The 16,192-nt window shown below is 44.0% G+C and overlaps 1 protein-coding gene across 1 annotated transcript in view; it reads left to right on the top strand.

Annotated features, from left to right (window-relative positions):
* Window positions 1-248: 248 nt before the first annotated feature.
* The window catches only part of CMIP (c-Maf inducing protein), a 128,748-nt gene continuing 112,804 nt past the window's right edge, over window positions 249-16,192 (top strand). The window contains exon 1 of the mRNA XM_084215270.1: window positions 249-1,168. Within this exon, the coding sequence (XP_084071396.1) occupies window positions 872-1,168 (297 nt within the window). The 5' untranslated portion in view covers window positions 249-871. The remainder of the gene's footprint in view (window positions 1,169-16,192) is intronic.

The following is a 16,192-nucleotide window of genomic DNA, read 5'->3' as shown; positions in this document are numbered from 1 at the left end:
GATCCCGCGACTCCGTGAGGGGCGCGGCGCTTCCCGCACACCTCCCGCGGTCGCCGCTGCCCGGAGCGGCTCCGCGGCCATTGACGTCAGGCAGGGCGGCACGTGACGGCGGCGGGGCCAATCGCGGCGCGCGGAGCCGCTCCGGCGGAGGGGCTGTGTCGGCAGCGCCCGCCGCTCCCGCCGCCTCCTCCTCCTCCTGCCGCGGCGGCGGCGGCGCGCGTGGGGACCCGCACACACAGACACGCACACATAGAGGCAGGCACGCTCACACACACTCACACCCGCTCCCACGGGCGCGCACCCGCACCCACATACATACATACATACATGCACGCGCGCCGCCGCACGCTCCCGCGCACACGCCCCGGGGGGAAGGAAGGAGCCGCTGCCGGACGCCCCGCAGCCCCCACCGCCGCCGCCGCCGCCGTCGTCAGGAGCCCCCCGCGCCGCCACCACCGCCGCCACCACCGCCGGCTTTTGTCCTCCGCCCCCGCGGGAGCCGACCCTCCGCTCGGCCGGCGCCCGCCCGGCAGCATGGACGCGGCGCTGTGACCCGCCGGGGGCGGATTGGGAAGTTTGAATAAGGATTTTATCGCTTCCCTTTCCCCCTTCTCCCCTCGGTGCGGCTCAGTCCCTACCCCCATCTTCCCCGACAGATTTTGTTGTTTTGTTTTTATTTTTTTCCTTCAGAGTGCAATTTTATTATTATTATTTTTTTTTAATCTGCCGCGTGGGGTTGGATTTTTTTTTTTTTTGTTATAGTTCTTATTTTGAATTTTATTTTCTTTGGTCGTACCCGTCTCTACCCGCCGTAGAGACCGGTCCCCGCGGGCGGCCGAGCGCCACCCCCGACCCGGCCCGCGGGGCTGCCATGGATCGCACCGGCGGCTCCGGCGGGGGCAGCGACCGCAGGCAGCCCGAGGAGAGCAAGCCGCTGCTGGGCGAGATGTCCGCTCCCGAGGGGAATAAAATGGGTGCCGCGCCGTGCCGGAGAGCCCTGCTCCACTGCAACGGCATGAGGTACAAGCTGCTGCAGGAGGGGGACATCCAGGTGTGTGTCATCCGGCACCCCCGGACGTTTCTCAGCAAGATCCTCACCTCCAAGTTCCTGCGGCGGTGGGAGCCGCACCACTTGACCCTGGCGGACAACAGCGTCGCCTCGGCCACGGTAAGAGCCCGCCCGGGTCCGGCGGCCCCGCCGCGGGGGCGGCCGCGGGGCATCCGCGGTGCGCGGGGGGCCGGGGGATGCCCGCGCCCTCTGTCCCCGGGCGGCCGGACCGGGCTGGAGCCCCCGGGGCCGCCGGTGGGCGAGGGGGGGATCGGCTCGACTGGGTTCCGGAATGCCGGCGAAAATCCTGAAAGGATTTTTTTTTTTTCCCCTTGTTCGTAATCCTATGGCTGTTTATATTTGCAGTTTCGGTGTTGTCATTTTCTTTTTGTTGTTGTTATTATTTTCCGAGCAAGGCTACTATTACTGTTATTTTTATTGTTGATTTTTTTTCCTTTATTTAAAAAAAAAAAAATTCCCTCTCAACATGACCCCGTACCGAGCCCTTTGTATCCGAAACCAAAGTCGGCAGATACCTGCTGGCACCTTGGCCAAGTTGGAGGTGAGGGAGGTGGAGGATGCTTTTAATTCGAGAGCGAAGGCTCGGGTTGTGCGCGGACTTTGCTGTGGTTCAGGCCTGCTCTGGGGGCTCTGGTTTGGCGGTCACATAACCTGCCCGGATACAGGCAATGTGATTGGAAAATATGGAGATTCCTTCAGGGTTTTTCTTCCTGCTGGAAAATGATGCAAGAGAAAAAAACGCGAGGTGGTGATATCAGCGTTACAGAAGATGTACTGTCGACGGATGCACTATTGAAAAATATGATTTATATTTTCATATACAACTTAAAATTTAATGGCCAATGTTATTTGAATATTTGTGGAGTATGTGGAGTGATTACACAGTTTTTATCTAATAAGCGATTAACAAAATATGTGTTGCACTGATCTTTAATCAGTCGGTACTTGGATCCTGTCTTTTTTTGATTTATATGTAAATGTCTCATTTTTCTCAATGGCTTCATTCTGGCCTTCCTATAGGACACTGATACGAGAGAGTGGATTGGCTTTTGTGTAGATTTCTGTTAATGGTGTATTTCAATGGATTTCATCCAGCCTGTGCTGTGCTCGGAGGTTGGGTTTTTTCACACCTTGGTACACAGACATAGTGTGTGTAAATGTCTCTTCTGCATCATGCTCTGCTCTGAAGTATTCAGAGCAGGTTTTCAGTAGGAGCTACTTTAACCTTCAGGTAGGCCAGCTGCCTGTTCTCACAGAGCTCTTTTTTTGTGCCACAATGACATCTCTGCTTGCTGTTTCCACTGGGCTCTCGAGGATGTTTCAAAGGGAATATTTTCTTTCTTTGATAGAACTGCTGCTTAAAGGGAGAAGCGAGATTTGGTCGAGCACTGTTGGAGAAAGCTCCTGAAAGACACAAGCACGAGGAGTTTTTGCAGTTCTTCATTTTGTTAAGATACCATCGTTGTGGAGGGGGAGTTGAATATTAGTGGAGATGAGGCATTTTGCTGGCAGTATCCATAGCTGATTTTTTCCAAGCCGAGGAGGAGGATACGGGTAGAGAGAGGCATGATCACGCTTCAGATGTTGTTCTCTGCAATGTGGCATACCAGGCATGAAGTTGTATTTTTACAGGACACGTCAAACTCTGCTCGCTGGCAAAGCTGTCACCAGAGAAACCATCTCTGAAAAGATTTCTGAAGTCCTATGGGGCTGTGCTTTAATTAATGTTGAGGTGTTCTCATTCCTAATTATGTGTATAAATAGCAAGAAGATACTAAAGCATTGTGCGTAGCATTGCAGGCTCCATTTTGTTGAGCAGTGCTCTTCATGCTTGGTCTTGTGCCTTATCATTTTTTTCCCAGTGCTAACTCACCCCACAAATAGGGTTGATCACAGAAATACCTGTACTTTATTGTTTCAAGTAGTGTCTTTGGTTTCCAGGGGGTTATTAGGGCACAAGGATAAGATCTGCATTCACTTGTTGCCTGACTCTCTGGGTAGGTTTAGCAGGTATCTTTCAGACGTTGGTTCTGTGATACACCTACATTTTAGTCTTTTTCATTTCGCGTTGGAAAGATGTGATTTAAGCAGAATCTCTGGTAGTTTAACCCCCACCCCCTACAGAAATGGGGTACAGGCACAATGCCAAAACCTCCTCAAACTGGAGGTAGATAATTTGAATGCAACTAATTTGGTTTTCAAGAGCTGCAGAAAAATATCCATTCTGCCCATTGAAAGTGACCGTTGGGAGCACTCAACAGCTTTGATAACAAGGTCATTTTTACACATGGGGCTTTCGACAGGCAGGATGCTTTATGAGCAGCCAGTAATTAACCTTCACATCATCCCCTTGCAAATCCTCTGGCATGACGAGTTCTACTGCATTCTATATAACATGAATAAAATTGAACAGGAAAATAACATCACTTTGTTTTGCATTTGAAAGCAAAAGTTGTAATGACAGCTAAATCCAGATCTGGCAAATTATGTCCCTGAGTAGAGAGGATAAGTTATTTGTTGATTCTAGGCACTTTATATCCTTTTTATTGTCACTTGAGACGTACATTAGAATTAAATTCTTCTCCCCACAAGCTCTAACTTGTCAGTCCCTGGGCTGCAATATAGAAGTTAGCATTAGTTTGTGTATGGATTATTCATCTATAGTTTAATCCATGAATAGACATGGTATGTGCCCACATATATAAGTCTGAATAATGAGACGCAACCTACTTTTTTTTGAGAGATAACTAGTTTTGTTGTTTATTTAGGCAGCTACAATTTTTGTACTGACAAGATAGCTTTTGGTAGCTGAAGTGCTATGCAAGAATGCAATGGAGCAACTGCTAGGCCATCTTACTTTAGCAAAATTTAGGGTGGAAAAAAATAATGTTCTCTGTGAAATGCATATTTTTACATGATGGCAAGTGACCGTTTCAATTAAAATAATTCCATGTTAATCAAATCATAATAAAATAAGTGTATTCTGAATTGGCAAATGCACCCAGTTAACAAATGCAGAAAGGCATTAATTTGTGGACAGTCCCATAACTGTAGGTGTTAGGACTTCATCTGATTTGTGTGTCTTTCCATTGTTTGTGTCATGTTTTTATTTCTCAAAGAATTGCTTAAATATAGCACAGTGTCACCGTTACAGTTTCACTCACATCATGTCCAGGGTTTCATTCTGGTTAAGGGTTTTTTTGGAGAAAGTGAATACAGATCTGTAGCTTTTTTTCTGTTTTGTTTTGTAACTGTAGATGCTGAAGTCCCAGTAGGAAATTTTGACACTTAAAAACTTTGTTTGTCAGACAGCAGCTTGCCTGGGGATGAATTTTACTTTCTCCCCCATGGGAGGAATAATGTTTATTTTATAAACACCTACCAAACTCAAATGTAGCACCCTTGCTAATTTTTTTTTTTTTCCCCAGTGAGATATGTCCTTGCACAGCTTGAGGGGCAGTGATAGTAAAAACAAATACAGAAACAAAGTGAAGTGTAATATTTCTTACATGTTTTTCTTTTTTTTTTTTTTTTTTTTTTTTTTTTGGGAGGGGCAGGGTGGGGTTAGGAGTAACCCTTTCTTCAAAAGAAATGTAAAATTTGATTTTCAGTAGTTTAAACCTAGGTGTCACGACTGTTCTGTGTCTTTCATATCCTTCTGCATTGTCTCTTTCATGTCTCTTTCATGTCTCTTTCATTCTTTCTCTTGCACCGGTGGGGAGTAGATGTTGAGGGCAGTGAGTTTTAAAGTCCTGGGTTGCAGGGAGGACTTGTGATACATATGTATGTGCAGCAGACAAGGAAAGAATAAATAAGTGATTCATTGTCTCTGGCTAGGGATGACCTCTCTAATTCCCATCTGCAAAGATAAGGCTTTATTGAAACCATGAAGTTACTCATTAATATCCCTCAAGGAGGTGGAAACTTCGGCTTTCCTGCCCATTTCACATTTCTCAGTTTTGCCTTGGCAGGTGGGTCGGGTGTAATGTAAACGTTTTGTTCAAAGCTGGTGGCAATCCTGAAAAGACTTGAGTTTCTTTTAAACATTTTCTGTACAGACATGATGTGTGAGGACGATAGTTTATTGACAGGCTGGCTAATTGTAAATGCATTTGAAAAAAGAATGTAAGTGGATTAGGGAACTGCATTTCTGTTTTCTTCTAGAGACAAGAACATACCCAGTTAATATTAAATGAGGCAGGGCAGAATTATCTGTTTCAAACAGGAGAAGTGGAGTAGAAAATTGTCTTCTAATTATGTTTTAAAATTCAACAATTCTGCTACTGCATTTGTTTCAGCATGCTATTACATGTCTTTCCTTCCTTATTTTGGTAAAGATAGAGCAAAAATTCCTATCAAGCTGGACTCATTGTTGACTTTAGCACAGATTCCCATTAGTTAGAAAAACACGCTTTTAAAAATTAAATTTCCCTTTAAAAACAATTAGCTCAAGTGGTAAGTATTATGCAGAGCTCAAAAGTTTCAAAACAATCTCACAAGAAGAATTTTTTAAAGCTTTCCTGAAAAAGGAATATTATAGTATTATTCAGATTGCAAGTAGAATAATATGAATTAATAATAATAATAAACAGTTCAGTTAACCAAGTCTGCACTGTCAATGAGTCCTGCACTGTTGATGAGGCTCTGCAAATGTGACTTCAAACTAGATTGGTGTGTCTGCCATCATTACATGTATAAATAACAAAGCAATTTTAGATAATTTTTTTATTTGTTACAATAATGGAAGGCTAAAATACTATTTATATTTAAAATTTTTCATGGTTTACTGATGCAGATGATAGCTTTCATTTGATGAGAAGTGGTAGCTATAGGTTTTGGGTGTACATATATTTGCTTGTTCTGGGTTGCTGCTGTCTCCCAGGTATTTGGCTCAGGTGCATCAGAAAGAGCAGTGAGTGTTTTTTGCATAAAAGCCATGACAATTTAGAATTCTCTGCAAATTGAGAACAAATTGCTCCATGTTATCTGTACTGATGAAATTGAGATTCTCTCACAAGTGAAGGCAGGCATGTGCCTGCATTAACAACCCCCAAATTTTTCTGAAGACCTGGTGATTAAATGGAATATTGCTTTGCTGTGACAAACTTATTTTATTGCTATATTAGTTAGCAGTTCAACATAAGAAAACCTAAAATGATATTTCTTTAAAGTTGTTTAATGCCTATCAAACATACCTTTGCATATATAGTTCCTGCAGTGGTTAAAAAGCATATTTATAAGTCAGTAGTGTTAAGGTATGTGTTTATATGTCACAGAGCGTATATAAAATATGAAAACAGAAGCTATATTCATTGACAGAGTGAGAGCTCTCAAGGCTATTAGTGTTAGCACCCAGCCAGTAAATTTTACATGTTCAGGAACATAAATAAAAAGGATACTCAGAAATACTTGTGCCTCATTTTTCCTTTTGGCTGGGGAGTAAAGATGTGGTGCTAGTAACTCAGTGGTGGTAATAGTCCCCATGGGAGAGACTCTAAATTGCCTCTGGTCCTCACTGGGACCTGATCCTGCATCAAAGCAGGGCCTGGAAGAGCTCAGCATCCCTCACAGGGCTGGGCCTTTGTGGGGCTCTGAATAATACTTTATATTTTTTTGGTAGTGGAACATTATAACTGTGGTTATAGTAGTGATGGGAAGGGTCTGATAGATCCTCCAAGGTGGGGTGAAGTCCTTCTAGGAAAGGATGTGCTGCTCAGAGCAGTTGTGGCTGCCTGATCCCTGGCAGTGCCCAAGGCCAGCTTGGACAGGGCTTGGAGCAACCTGGACTAGTGGAAGGTGTCCCTGCCCATGGCAGGGCATGGAGCAGGGTGATCCTTAAAGGTGCCTTCCAACCCAAACCACTTCATGATTCTGTGAAACTCAACAAGGATGTTTGGTTTTTCAGAGGTGAGAGGCTATGCCTGAGAGTCCCATCTGCATTGATGTTCCAGTGTTAAAGGTTGAGTTTGCTTTGTTAGCAGCTGTGGGAGAACAGAGGCTGAAGGTCTCACCAAAATCATTTACAGAACTGTGTACACTGGGGCCTTTTTGGAGAAAAAAGCTGGTAGGTTTAGTACATAGAAAAGAGTGATTTTTTTGGGAACTGTTCAATTTATTGCATATGATTTGTTGGTACTTTTGAAGTTCCTAGGAAACAGATGAGTCTAACATGATACAGTTTCCTTCTATGTTAATAAGTATGGCTAACCTAATAGGGTTTTAGTCATCTCCTCATATAGGACTTATGAGAAAAGAGACCTACCTCAAATAGTTCAAGCCTTTTGGAGTCTTTAGAAGTAATTAGATTGTGGGTTGCATGGGTAGATTGTGGCTTGTTTATTGGTGTTTTGAGCAGCGCTAGTTGCATCAGTTTTGTTCTGTGTGTTCATAGATAACATAGTGCTTGATTCCACAAACAGCCAGGTGTTGGAGGATGATTGATACTTCAGCATGTATAATCCATTCAGAGAGCTTGTGCATGTATGTGCACTCAATAAAATAACTTTTTTTTTGCACCGTCTGCCGATGCAGTGTCATTGGCAGCAGCGCTGGCTGAGTCAGCCCTGGCCTGTGCCGTTCATTTCTGCATCCCTGCCATACCCTGTCAATCCATCTTTTGTAAGTGCTTAACAGCATGCAGGGTCAGGTTGAGAAAAATCTCTGTGAGCTGGCTGGGGAGCACTCTCTCTGGTTGAACCTTTTGCAGGTTTGTTGTCTGTCTTTTCACTGGATCAGGGAGGTGATGTGTTTCAGTGCATAGCCCGCCAGACTGCTGAGGAAGAAGAGAGCGGGAAACATGGTAGGCTGGAGTTTGTGCCAAAAAAAATGTATTATTAAACCATTGCGTAAAATTTTCCTGTTTTGCACAATATGTAAGAATGCAGGGACAACACCAGGAAAGGGAAAAGACAATTGAAAAGCATACATTATAACTGATCACGTCAGTGGTGAATGAAGTTTTAGCTCTTGTGGTTGTGGAGGAAAACATGAAGTCAGAACCAGATGCTAAGTTAAAAGGCCTTTACTTCATAGGCTTAAAAATCAGGAGCATTTAACAATACTCTCTAGGTTTCGGAAGAAAGGGACTCATGTTCCACGATCTGTGGACATTTGTTGTTACCAGTGCTGCCATTTCCAGTATTTAAAGTGATTTGTTGACTTTGCCCCTTGGGCTGTCCCATGGCTGATGGGACAGGGCCAGTATAGTGGGAAATACAAGCAGGTGACCTTCCTGTGGTGTCCAGGGCATGAGGGTATGGTGGAGGCTATCTTCTTCTACTTTAATCTGAGTTTTTAGTAATCTTTTAAATAACATGAAGTATTTTTCCTTTTTTGAGAAACTTAATAAAAAGGCGTATGTTTTTTCTGGATTTGAGTGTTTCTGCTAGATGTGTGCCATTACTAACTGAGCTTAAGAAACTCGTCAAGTTGCAATTACTCAAATCTGAACTGGAAGTACACTCAGTCACGTACATTCTTGGTCTCGCTCTGTTGAAATCAGGAGGGTAATTTGAGGAGAGGGATTACCATTCATTGCCTGTCCTGTGAATGGCAGGATGTGCTGTTCAGAGAGGGATCACCGTGCTGCTCTGCTCGCTCTTGGCTGCTGGCTGGGGGGCATGGCTGACTCTCCTCTTAGCCTTGTCCAGCGCTCAGAGCCCCCTTTTCTCCTTCTGCTTGGCAAATCTCAAGGTGCTGAGTGACCTGGCTGGAATGGTTCTTCCATCAGTGAGAGGGTTGCTGGAAAATTCCCTGTTGTTCCAGGTTAGAACTGGTGTAGAAGCTGTTGCTCTGCCACCCATTTCATGCCAACACTGTCCTGGTGGAAAATGAGTTTGTGACATTCATCTATGGGGAAAACCTCACTCAGAATCCTCCAACCATCACTGCTGCTCTGTGGGACATGTGCCAGCTCTGTCCCATCTCCCTTCCTCAGACAATAGAGTTTTATTAAGGAAAAAATGCTGCTTGCTGCAAGTAGTTCTCTTTTCCCCCCATTTGGGCTCAAAATTTGCTGAAATGCTGCTGTGGTATGTGGTTGTGGCTGGAGTTTGCAGGAGGGTGGATCCTCTACAGGGGCAGCTGCTCCCAGTTCTTGGAAGGCGTAGGAAGATGGGGCTGCTGCTTCTGCTGTTACCTTGCTTGATATTTGCACCTGTGGCCACTTTCACTTCTGAGGCTGTGGAAAAGTGAGAGGTTTAAAATGGAGCAAGAATGTCTGTTTGACCTGTGAAAAAAAAATGGAAGAGCGATTATTTTTGGCCTTTAAAACAGGGAAAAATTGATTTTTGGATAATAGTATATCTTCATTCTAGTAATCCTTGGGTTTTAACCATCTCCAAGTGCTTTATGGTCAGGGAAAACAAAGAGATAAATGTAGATCTGACACGTTTGCCACTGTTGGTTCATGTTTAGTTTGTAGTTCCTTCTTAGTTGGTGTGTGCATCTATGGTTCACTCCAGGGGCCCTGAGGTTGGACACCAAGGACCAGCAGTGCCTTGCCCTAATGCTCCTGATAAATCACTGGTAGGAGCTGGAGCAGAAATGATTTTCCTTTGCTTTGTCTGCTAGGCTGCATCTTCCCTCCTGATTTTGATGGCTATTAATTTTGTTAATGGTTGTAAATGTCATTAAAAATCAGTGGAAGCGTGGGAGAGTGACTGACAGCAGAACGTGGCCCAGAGTGTCATGCTCTTCTTACTACCCTTCAATCTTCCTGCGAAGGAAATACCTGCCAGGGAGCCAGGTGCCAATCAGTTCAAGTCTCTGCTTTCTGCAGCATGTGTGCTTTGTGTATTCTCCTAATAGTCACTTCTGACAGCCCACCACTTTGCTCTTGCTTCAGAGGCTGTTAAGACTGAATTCAGAAATAAAGAATAAGTCAGGGAAACCTTGACTGCACTGAAATTTTCAGGATGAGAATGAGCTTGCAAAATTGTTAAAGAAGCAGGGAGTTGCTATTCTTTTTTGTGAAAAGATTGGCAGTTCTCTCTCCCTTCTCAAACCTTGGATTTACTATACAGACTTCTTGATGTTGAGCTCATAAATTTAGGAATCCCTTGAGAAGGTTATGACTGCAGAGGCATCTTAAAACACCATGTTTCTCTCTGGTCCAGCGTGAGCTGTAAGAAGGTAGGAAACTGAAAGTAGAACTTTATGTGGACTCTTCAACAGAGGATCTGTGGGAGATAATGCAGTTCTTCAGCTCTCTTTTCTTGGTGGGCCTGCAGTTGTTGTGGCTGGGGATGTGAGTGTGGTTTGCTGCTGGCAGCTCCCAGGGATGCTTGCACAAGGAGAGGTCTCTGTGCCTGGCTGGTGACGCCAGGCTGGATGTCAGCGATGAGAGCTGGGAGCGAGAGCCTGCCTGGCTCCACAGGGCTCTGGTGATGGCTCTGGTGTTCTGTCCTCTGAGCAGTTTCTCTGTAGCCTGGCTCTGAGAAAGAAGGTGGAGGAGGGGAATGAAACTGTGCAAGGCCCAGTGGTTCTTGAGGAACAGCAGAGATTTCCGTCTCCTTCGGTGGACTGTGTGGAATGAGATCTAGCTGTGTCCTTGTCTTGCTGCTCAGCACTGAAGTGCCTGCAGTTTGGGTACCTGTTGATTCCTTGTGGAAGATTAATCATGTTCAGTGAAGTGTTTCCTTATCCACAGGAACGTAGAACAGAGAGGTTTATTTGGGTGTCTGGAGGAAGAGAAAACAACGTCATGTCACAGATGTCGTTCAGTCGTTGTTTAAACCAGAAGAAAATCTGTGCAATTGCTGTAAACTTCTGCCTTTAGTAAATAGGTTATAGTAGCACAATTATTGAATTTGAAAAGGAGCTTCAGCTTATTCTTTCAGTGCAGGAACACTGGTAATTCTGCAGCTATTCCATACTAAAGGAATAGCCACTCCAGCTGTGTAATAAGGGCTTGAAGCAGTATTCCCTATCATGTTTGGTATGAAATGCAGCCCCTATATGGAAGGGAAGAGCACTGATGAAAGATACTATGCAAGTGCAAATTATGCAGCATTACTTTAGTTTTTTTTTTCCTATTCTTTGTGTTTCTTTCAGGTCCTCCAAGTTTTTTCTTTCTTGTTTGTTTGGTGGTTTTGGTTTTCTTTTGTCAATGCTGTTATGGTGACTTTTGAGGAAAGATTTTTAATTTTTAACTAAAAATTAGCCTGTCATCCATCCAGAGCCATGGAACAGGCTCATCCTCTCCCAGTGGAGCAAATGGTTGGAGTGGAGTCTTGGCATGAAAATCCCATCTGCTTTGCAATCAAATAATGTGGACATTGAAGCAAGCATAAAACTTGTGCTGGCACAGAACTGTTGTTACTAAAGGTGAAAGTAGAGACATGGTCAACATGTCTTGTTCGACTGAAAACACATTTCCTAAGGTTGGGTAATTAATCTTTCGTGATTGCTGTGAATGAAACAGGAAATAAGGCTGGAAAAGCTTGAATTAAATGAAATATGCAGGACCAGACATGCACTTTGGTATTAAATATTGACATACCCCTTCCAGGTAACCACTTTGCCTTTGCAGCCCAGCATTTGCCCTGAAGACTGCAATGTCTTCTTTCTGTGGTGTTTATAGTGAAAAATTTGTTGACACTGGGAGACGTTTCTAGTGGCTTCTTGACTAGCACCAGTATACACTTCTTTTGGTGCTATGTCACTGCCTCCCTTGATATCAATCTCCTGATTTATTGTAAGTGATTTCAAATGTCCCTGGTGACTTGGGTTGACTAATGTACTTTAAATATGGTGAAATCATATCATCTGTTGTGGGAGTTGACCGTGGGTCAGGCTGCTCCCTCCTGCAGACAGACGACGTGGGAAACTACCCAGCCCTTGGTGGTGCTTACCCAAAACCAGGAGCAGGTCCTTGATGCTCTGTGCCTGTGGCTTGGAGTGTAGGTTGGTCAGTTTTAAACCTGGGATGAGCTGGGATTGAGGCAGCACTAATAATCTGCATTATCTATGTATTGTGTGTTCATGGTACTGCAGCATAGCCTGAGTGGGCTTGAAGGAGGGGGGAAAGGAAGGATGTGATGGGAGGAAGGAATTAAAGCAGCTTCAGGGTAGGGGTCAGGTGGATCTGTGTGCTCCAGCTGAAGAGGGAAGTCTCTGGGTTGGTGGCTGCAGTGTGCTTGTGACTGGAATGTTTTGACATCTCGAAGGGATGCTGTGCACAGTGCAGCTTCTTCAAACGGGGCAGTGCTGGCCCACGGTGTGTGAGGCCTGTGCCATTGTACCTTCCCTTTTGAACACAGCTAAAAAATGGAGGGAATGTTTACGTTTGGTGGCTTATGTGTTTCCTAATGCCTCTCCATTTATCATACCCACTTTAATTGAGATAAAGATGTAGTGCTGTGTAACATTATCTGGGTTGAACGTCAACCGTTTGGGAGGTTGTGTCTCTACTTGTTAGATTTTCTTAGCAGAAATAAGAGAACAAACTTACCCTGTGCATCTTCTTGCCTGTACAGTCTGTACCTGGAGGTCTTCGGAGTGCTTCTGTCTTGAGACCTTTGTGTCTGATCTAAGGCTCTTGCTGTGCTCAGATTTCATGTTACCCGTTTTTTATTTTGGAATTGTAAGGAAAACGTGTACAAACAATGCTCTGCTGTTTCCAAACACTGTGAAGTTTTCCCCCTTTGCTTCCTGTTTTTGTAGCGTGTTTGTGAAAAGACCTTGTCTGCTTTGCACTGGAGTTAGGCTTAATGTGAATGCATTCTGCATCAGCTACTGTGTGTTCCAGCATGCAGGGACCCGAGCTGCTCTTCAGCAAGCGTCATTACTCTTTATTTATGGTAAGAATAGATTAAAAAAGACTGCTGCATGTAAAAGTGAAAGCAGAGGCAGTGTTGAATTGTGCAGTCATGAGCTTGTTATTTCCCTTCCCCCCCAGTACGCAAGCCAGTTTGTAACCTAGTGATCTATACATGAGGCTTTAATTGGATATATGCCCAGAGTGCAGATTAATATGGAAAAGCTATAAAGGCATGGGTTCACAAACTTTATTTGACCACATGAGCACTGTCTGTGTGATCCCATGTGGAATGTGTGAGGGATTCTCAAAACAAAGAAATACCTCAATGTGTTTGGGCAGATCTGTGTGTAAACCAGAGGTGATGTCTCTGCCTTAAAGTCAATAGACTGTTCATTAAATAGGACTTCTTCAGCCTTAGGTGGGGCTTAGGTGCATCTGCGGCCTCTGTGTTACTTGACTTCTTAAATTTTAGTTTTGGTAATTGCTGGAGGTTTCTCTTTACAATTGGATATAATCTTGGCTGCCTCTGGAGATAAGGGGGGGTGTGAATCTCTCTGTAGTGAAATAAAAACAAGCAGATGTCTGACTGCAGCTGGCTAGAGATAAATCATTTCATATAAACTTGCCTGGAGAACATGATTTTACTCTTCTATAAACCTACACTCCAGAGGGAAGGGAGAACCCCCATTAGTCAATGACACCCTCCTGGCCCAAAATTCCAGTGTTTCTAGTTTGCAAATCACATGAAACACAGACTACTAGCTGTGTTCAGCAAAGGCTTTCTCAATTTTGAAAACACTTGTAACACAGATTTTATGTCTCTTCTGGGGATTTTTTTTTTTTATTTTTAATTAAAATTGCAGTATTCCTAAATGTGTAAAACCAGCCACAGTCGTGTCCCTATATTCTCCAAGCTAGTTTAATATTGGTAAAATCTCTTTTAAATTGGTATGGTATTGCTATAAAGAGCTCGGTGGCTTGGGAGAGCCCTGTTGCAGATAAGGCTGATCTTCCTGACCCATCATATCATGGGGAGCAGCAAGGCATTCCACCTATCCCAGAACTCTGTTTTTCCTTTTTACCCTCCTCTGCATGGCTGTTTGGCACATTATTCAATTGCTCCCTGAAGGTGGTGGGATGGAAATGTTACCTCCTGTAGCATGAGCCCTAATCAACATGAGGAGTGGGGAGCTGGTGGTAAATATGCTCCCATAGTTTCAGAAAATAAGGTAACCTTAATTAAAGTTCTGTGCAGGTAGTTTCAGTGTTTGAGTCCAGCCATTTGCCTGAGAAAGGCAGGGAATAGTCCTGAGCTCTCTGCCTGCAGCAAGAATATGGGAATTGAAGTGACTCATTCCCAGGGACACAGCAGTGGGAATGAGGCACTGCTGTGGCTGCAGATAATTCCCTGGAAGTCTCCGTTGTGCAGAATGCATTAATTGAAGAGATTCATGAGCTGCTTAATGTCACATCACTTCATTTCCTCATCAGGGAACTGAAAGTCTCATCTGTGTAGGAAAAAACCAGGATCTCTCTGGTTGCAAGTAAATCTTGACCTTTGTAGAAAGAGTTTGTTTGTGTAGTCCATCACATTTGCCCTGTATTAAACCTGCTGCTGTGTAGCTCGAATTTTCACTTGCCCTGTTACCTATCAGCTGTGGGCACAAAGTCAGCTGTGTAAAAAAGTGCATTTCTGAGTGCCCAGAAATGTGAGTAGTGGAGATGAGGAGGGAGCTGTTTGCTGCTGGTCTCTTCAGTGCAGTGCAGCAGAAGGATGGGTGGTTCCTGCTTGTAGCTGATCACCACCTGCAGCCATTGCATTGGCCACAGCAGAGAAGCATATCTTTATATTTAATAGAGAGAGGATGTGGCATAGGATACCCTGAAGAGACCTGGAAATACAATGATGTTGTGTGCTCTGTTCTGGAATGGATGGGTGCTCGTCTCCTGCAGACAGTACTGTGTTCCTAGTGGGCAGATCTGGTGCCATGTGTAGGCAGCAGAACATAAACACTGCAGCCCACCATTTGCAGATTTAAACTGGAGAAGAGAATGTGCTACACTTATGGAAGTCAGTCTTGCTGTGTGTGATATCACACAGAATCAGCTGTGCTGTGGTTCTGGTTTTGCCCAAGTGCCTGTTTCTCTGACTCTTGCCCACTGCAGGCTTAGGTGAGAGCGAGCACAGAGCGGGTCTGGTGGCATTTGCCGTAGTTTATCATGTGATAAACCTCTTAGGCTGTGCTTCAGACTGAGTTTTTGTTAGTTTTATGGCATGGCAAACATTGCACAGAAAAATAGTTTACCGCTTACACACCTACTTGTTAAAAAGAAAGGGTGCACTTTTATTTTGACTAGCAATTAGCCAAAATCAAGAGTCCTGCATCTTGATTGAAGTTTTAAGTGTAAAGGTTGTATCTTACATCTTTTGGTTTGATCATTGTCCAAGCAGAGCTGGTCGGTGAAAGGAAATGCCCATTTCTGTGGCTTTTTTTGCTGCTGCTGTCTGGAGTTTTGGTGGTATCAGTGAGACCTTAGGGCTGGGCTTAGACACTTTCTGTCTCTCTACCATCTGATTCCACCAGGAGGTCACAGTGGTTTCAGTTGCATGACTCAAGCTCACACCCACCATGAACAGCCATAGCCTGATAGTTTGCTCTTCATCTGTGGCAGGTACCTTTTATATCCACCAATAACTCAGTTTTCCTTCATCTGTGCCTTTGGGAACATTTCAGTACTTTGCTTGGCAGTGTGTCTCTGCTCTGAATTGTGTGTGGAAAAATGTCTGAAGCAAATTAAACAAGATGACTTATGAGTAAAAGATCAAGTCAAACACTGTAGAGATGAAAATCATTGAGTTGATGAGTACAGTCTATCTGTGACTGGGAAGCCTTTAATGATGCCAGGAGGAAGGGTTGACCGTAGTAGACAAAGTTGCACTTGAGGTTTCTGTGACCCAAAAAAAGAAAAATCAGTCTCTTTATTACTGTGATTTATTATTTCTGTGATCACATGGCTCAAGGTGTTGTAAACAGGTAGGGTCTTAGCAGAAGCCACAAAAGATTGCCTATCTCAACAAAGTTCAGTTTAAGGCTGAATCTTAAAAAATTAAGATGGAGTAAAGGAGAGAAAAAAAAAAAGAAATTTTTTTTTGGCATTATATTTGTGGCTTGGCATGTCTAGATCCCGGGAGTCCATTCCATTGTTTTTACTCATAGCATCTTTCTCTCTTGTTGGGAATCACTAAGAATGATTTGGCATCTGTGCCATACTAGTAATAACAATCCTAACTACTTACAATTAATGAATTGTGTAAGCTGCCAGTGAGAGGTTTGAGGGGATGCAATAACAACCACAAAGAC

Source organism: Fringilla coelebs, assembly GCF_963513975.1.
Source record: "Fringilla coelebs genome assembly, chromosome: 14".
Classification (NCBI taxonomy): Eukaryota; Metazoa; Chordata; class Aves; order Passeriformes; family Fringillidae; genus Fringilla; species Fringilla coelebs.
This window is presented reverse-complemented; position numbering and strand designations above follow the sequence as displayed.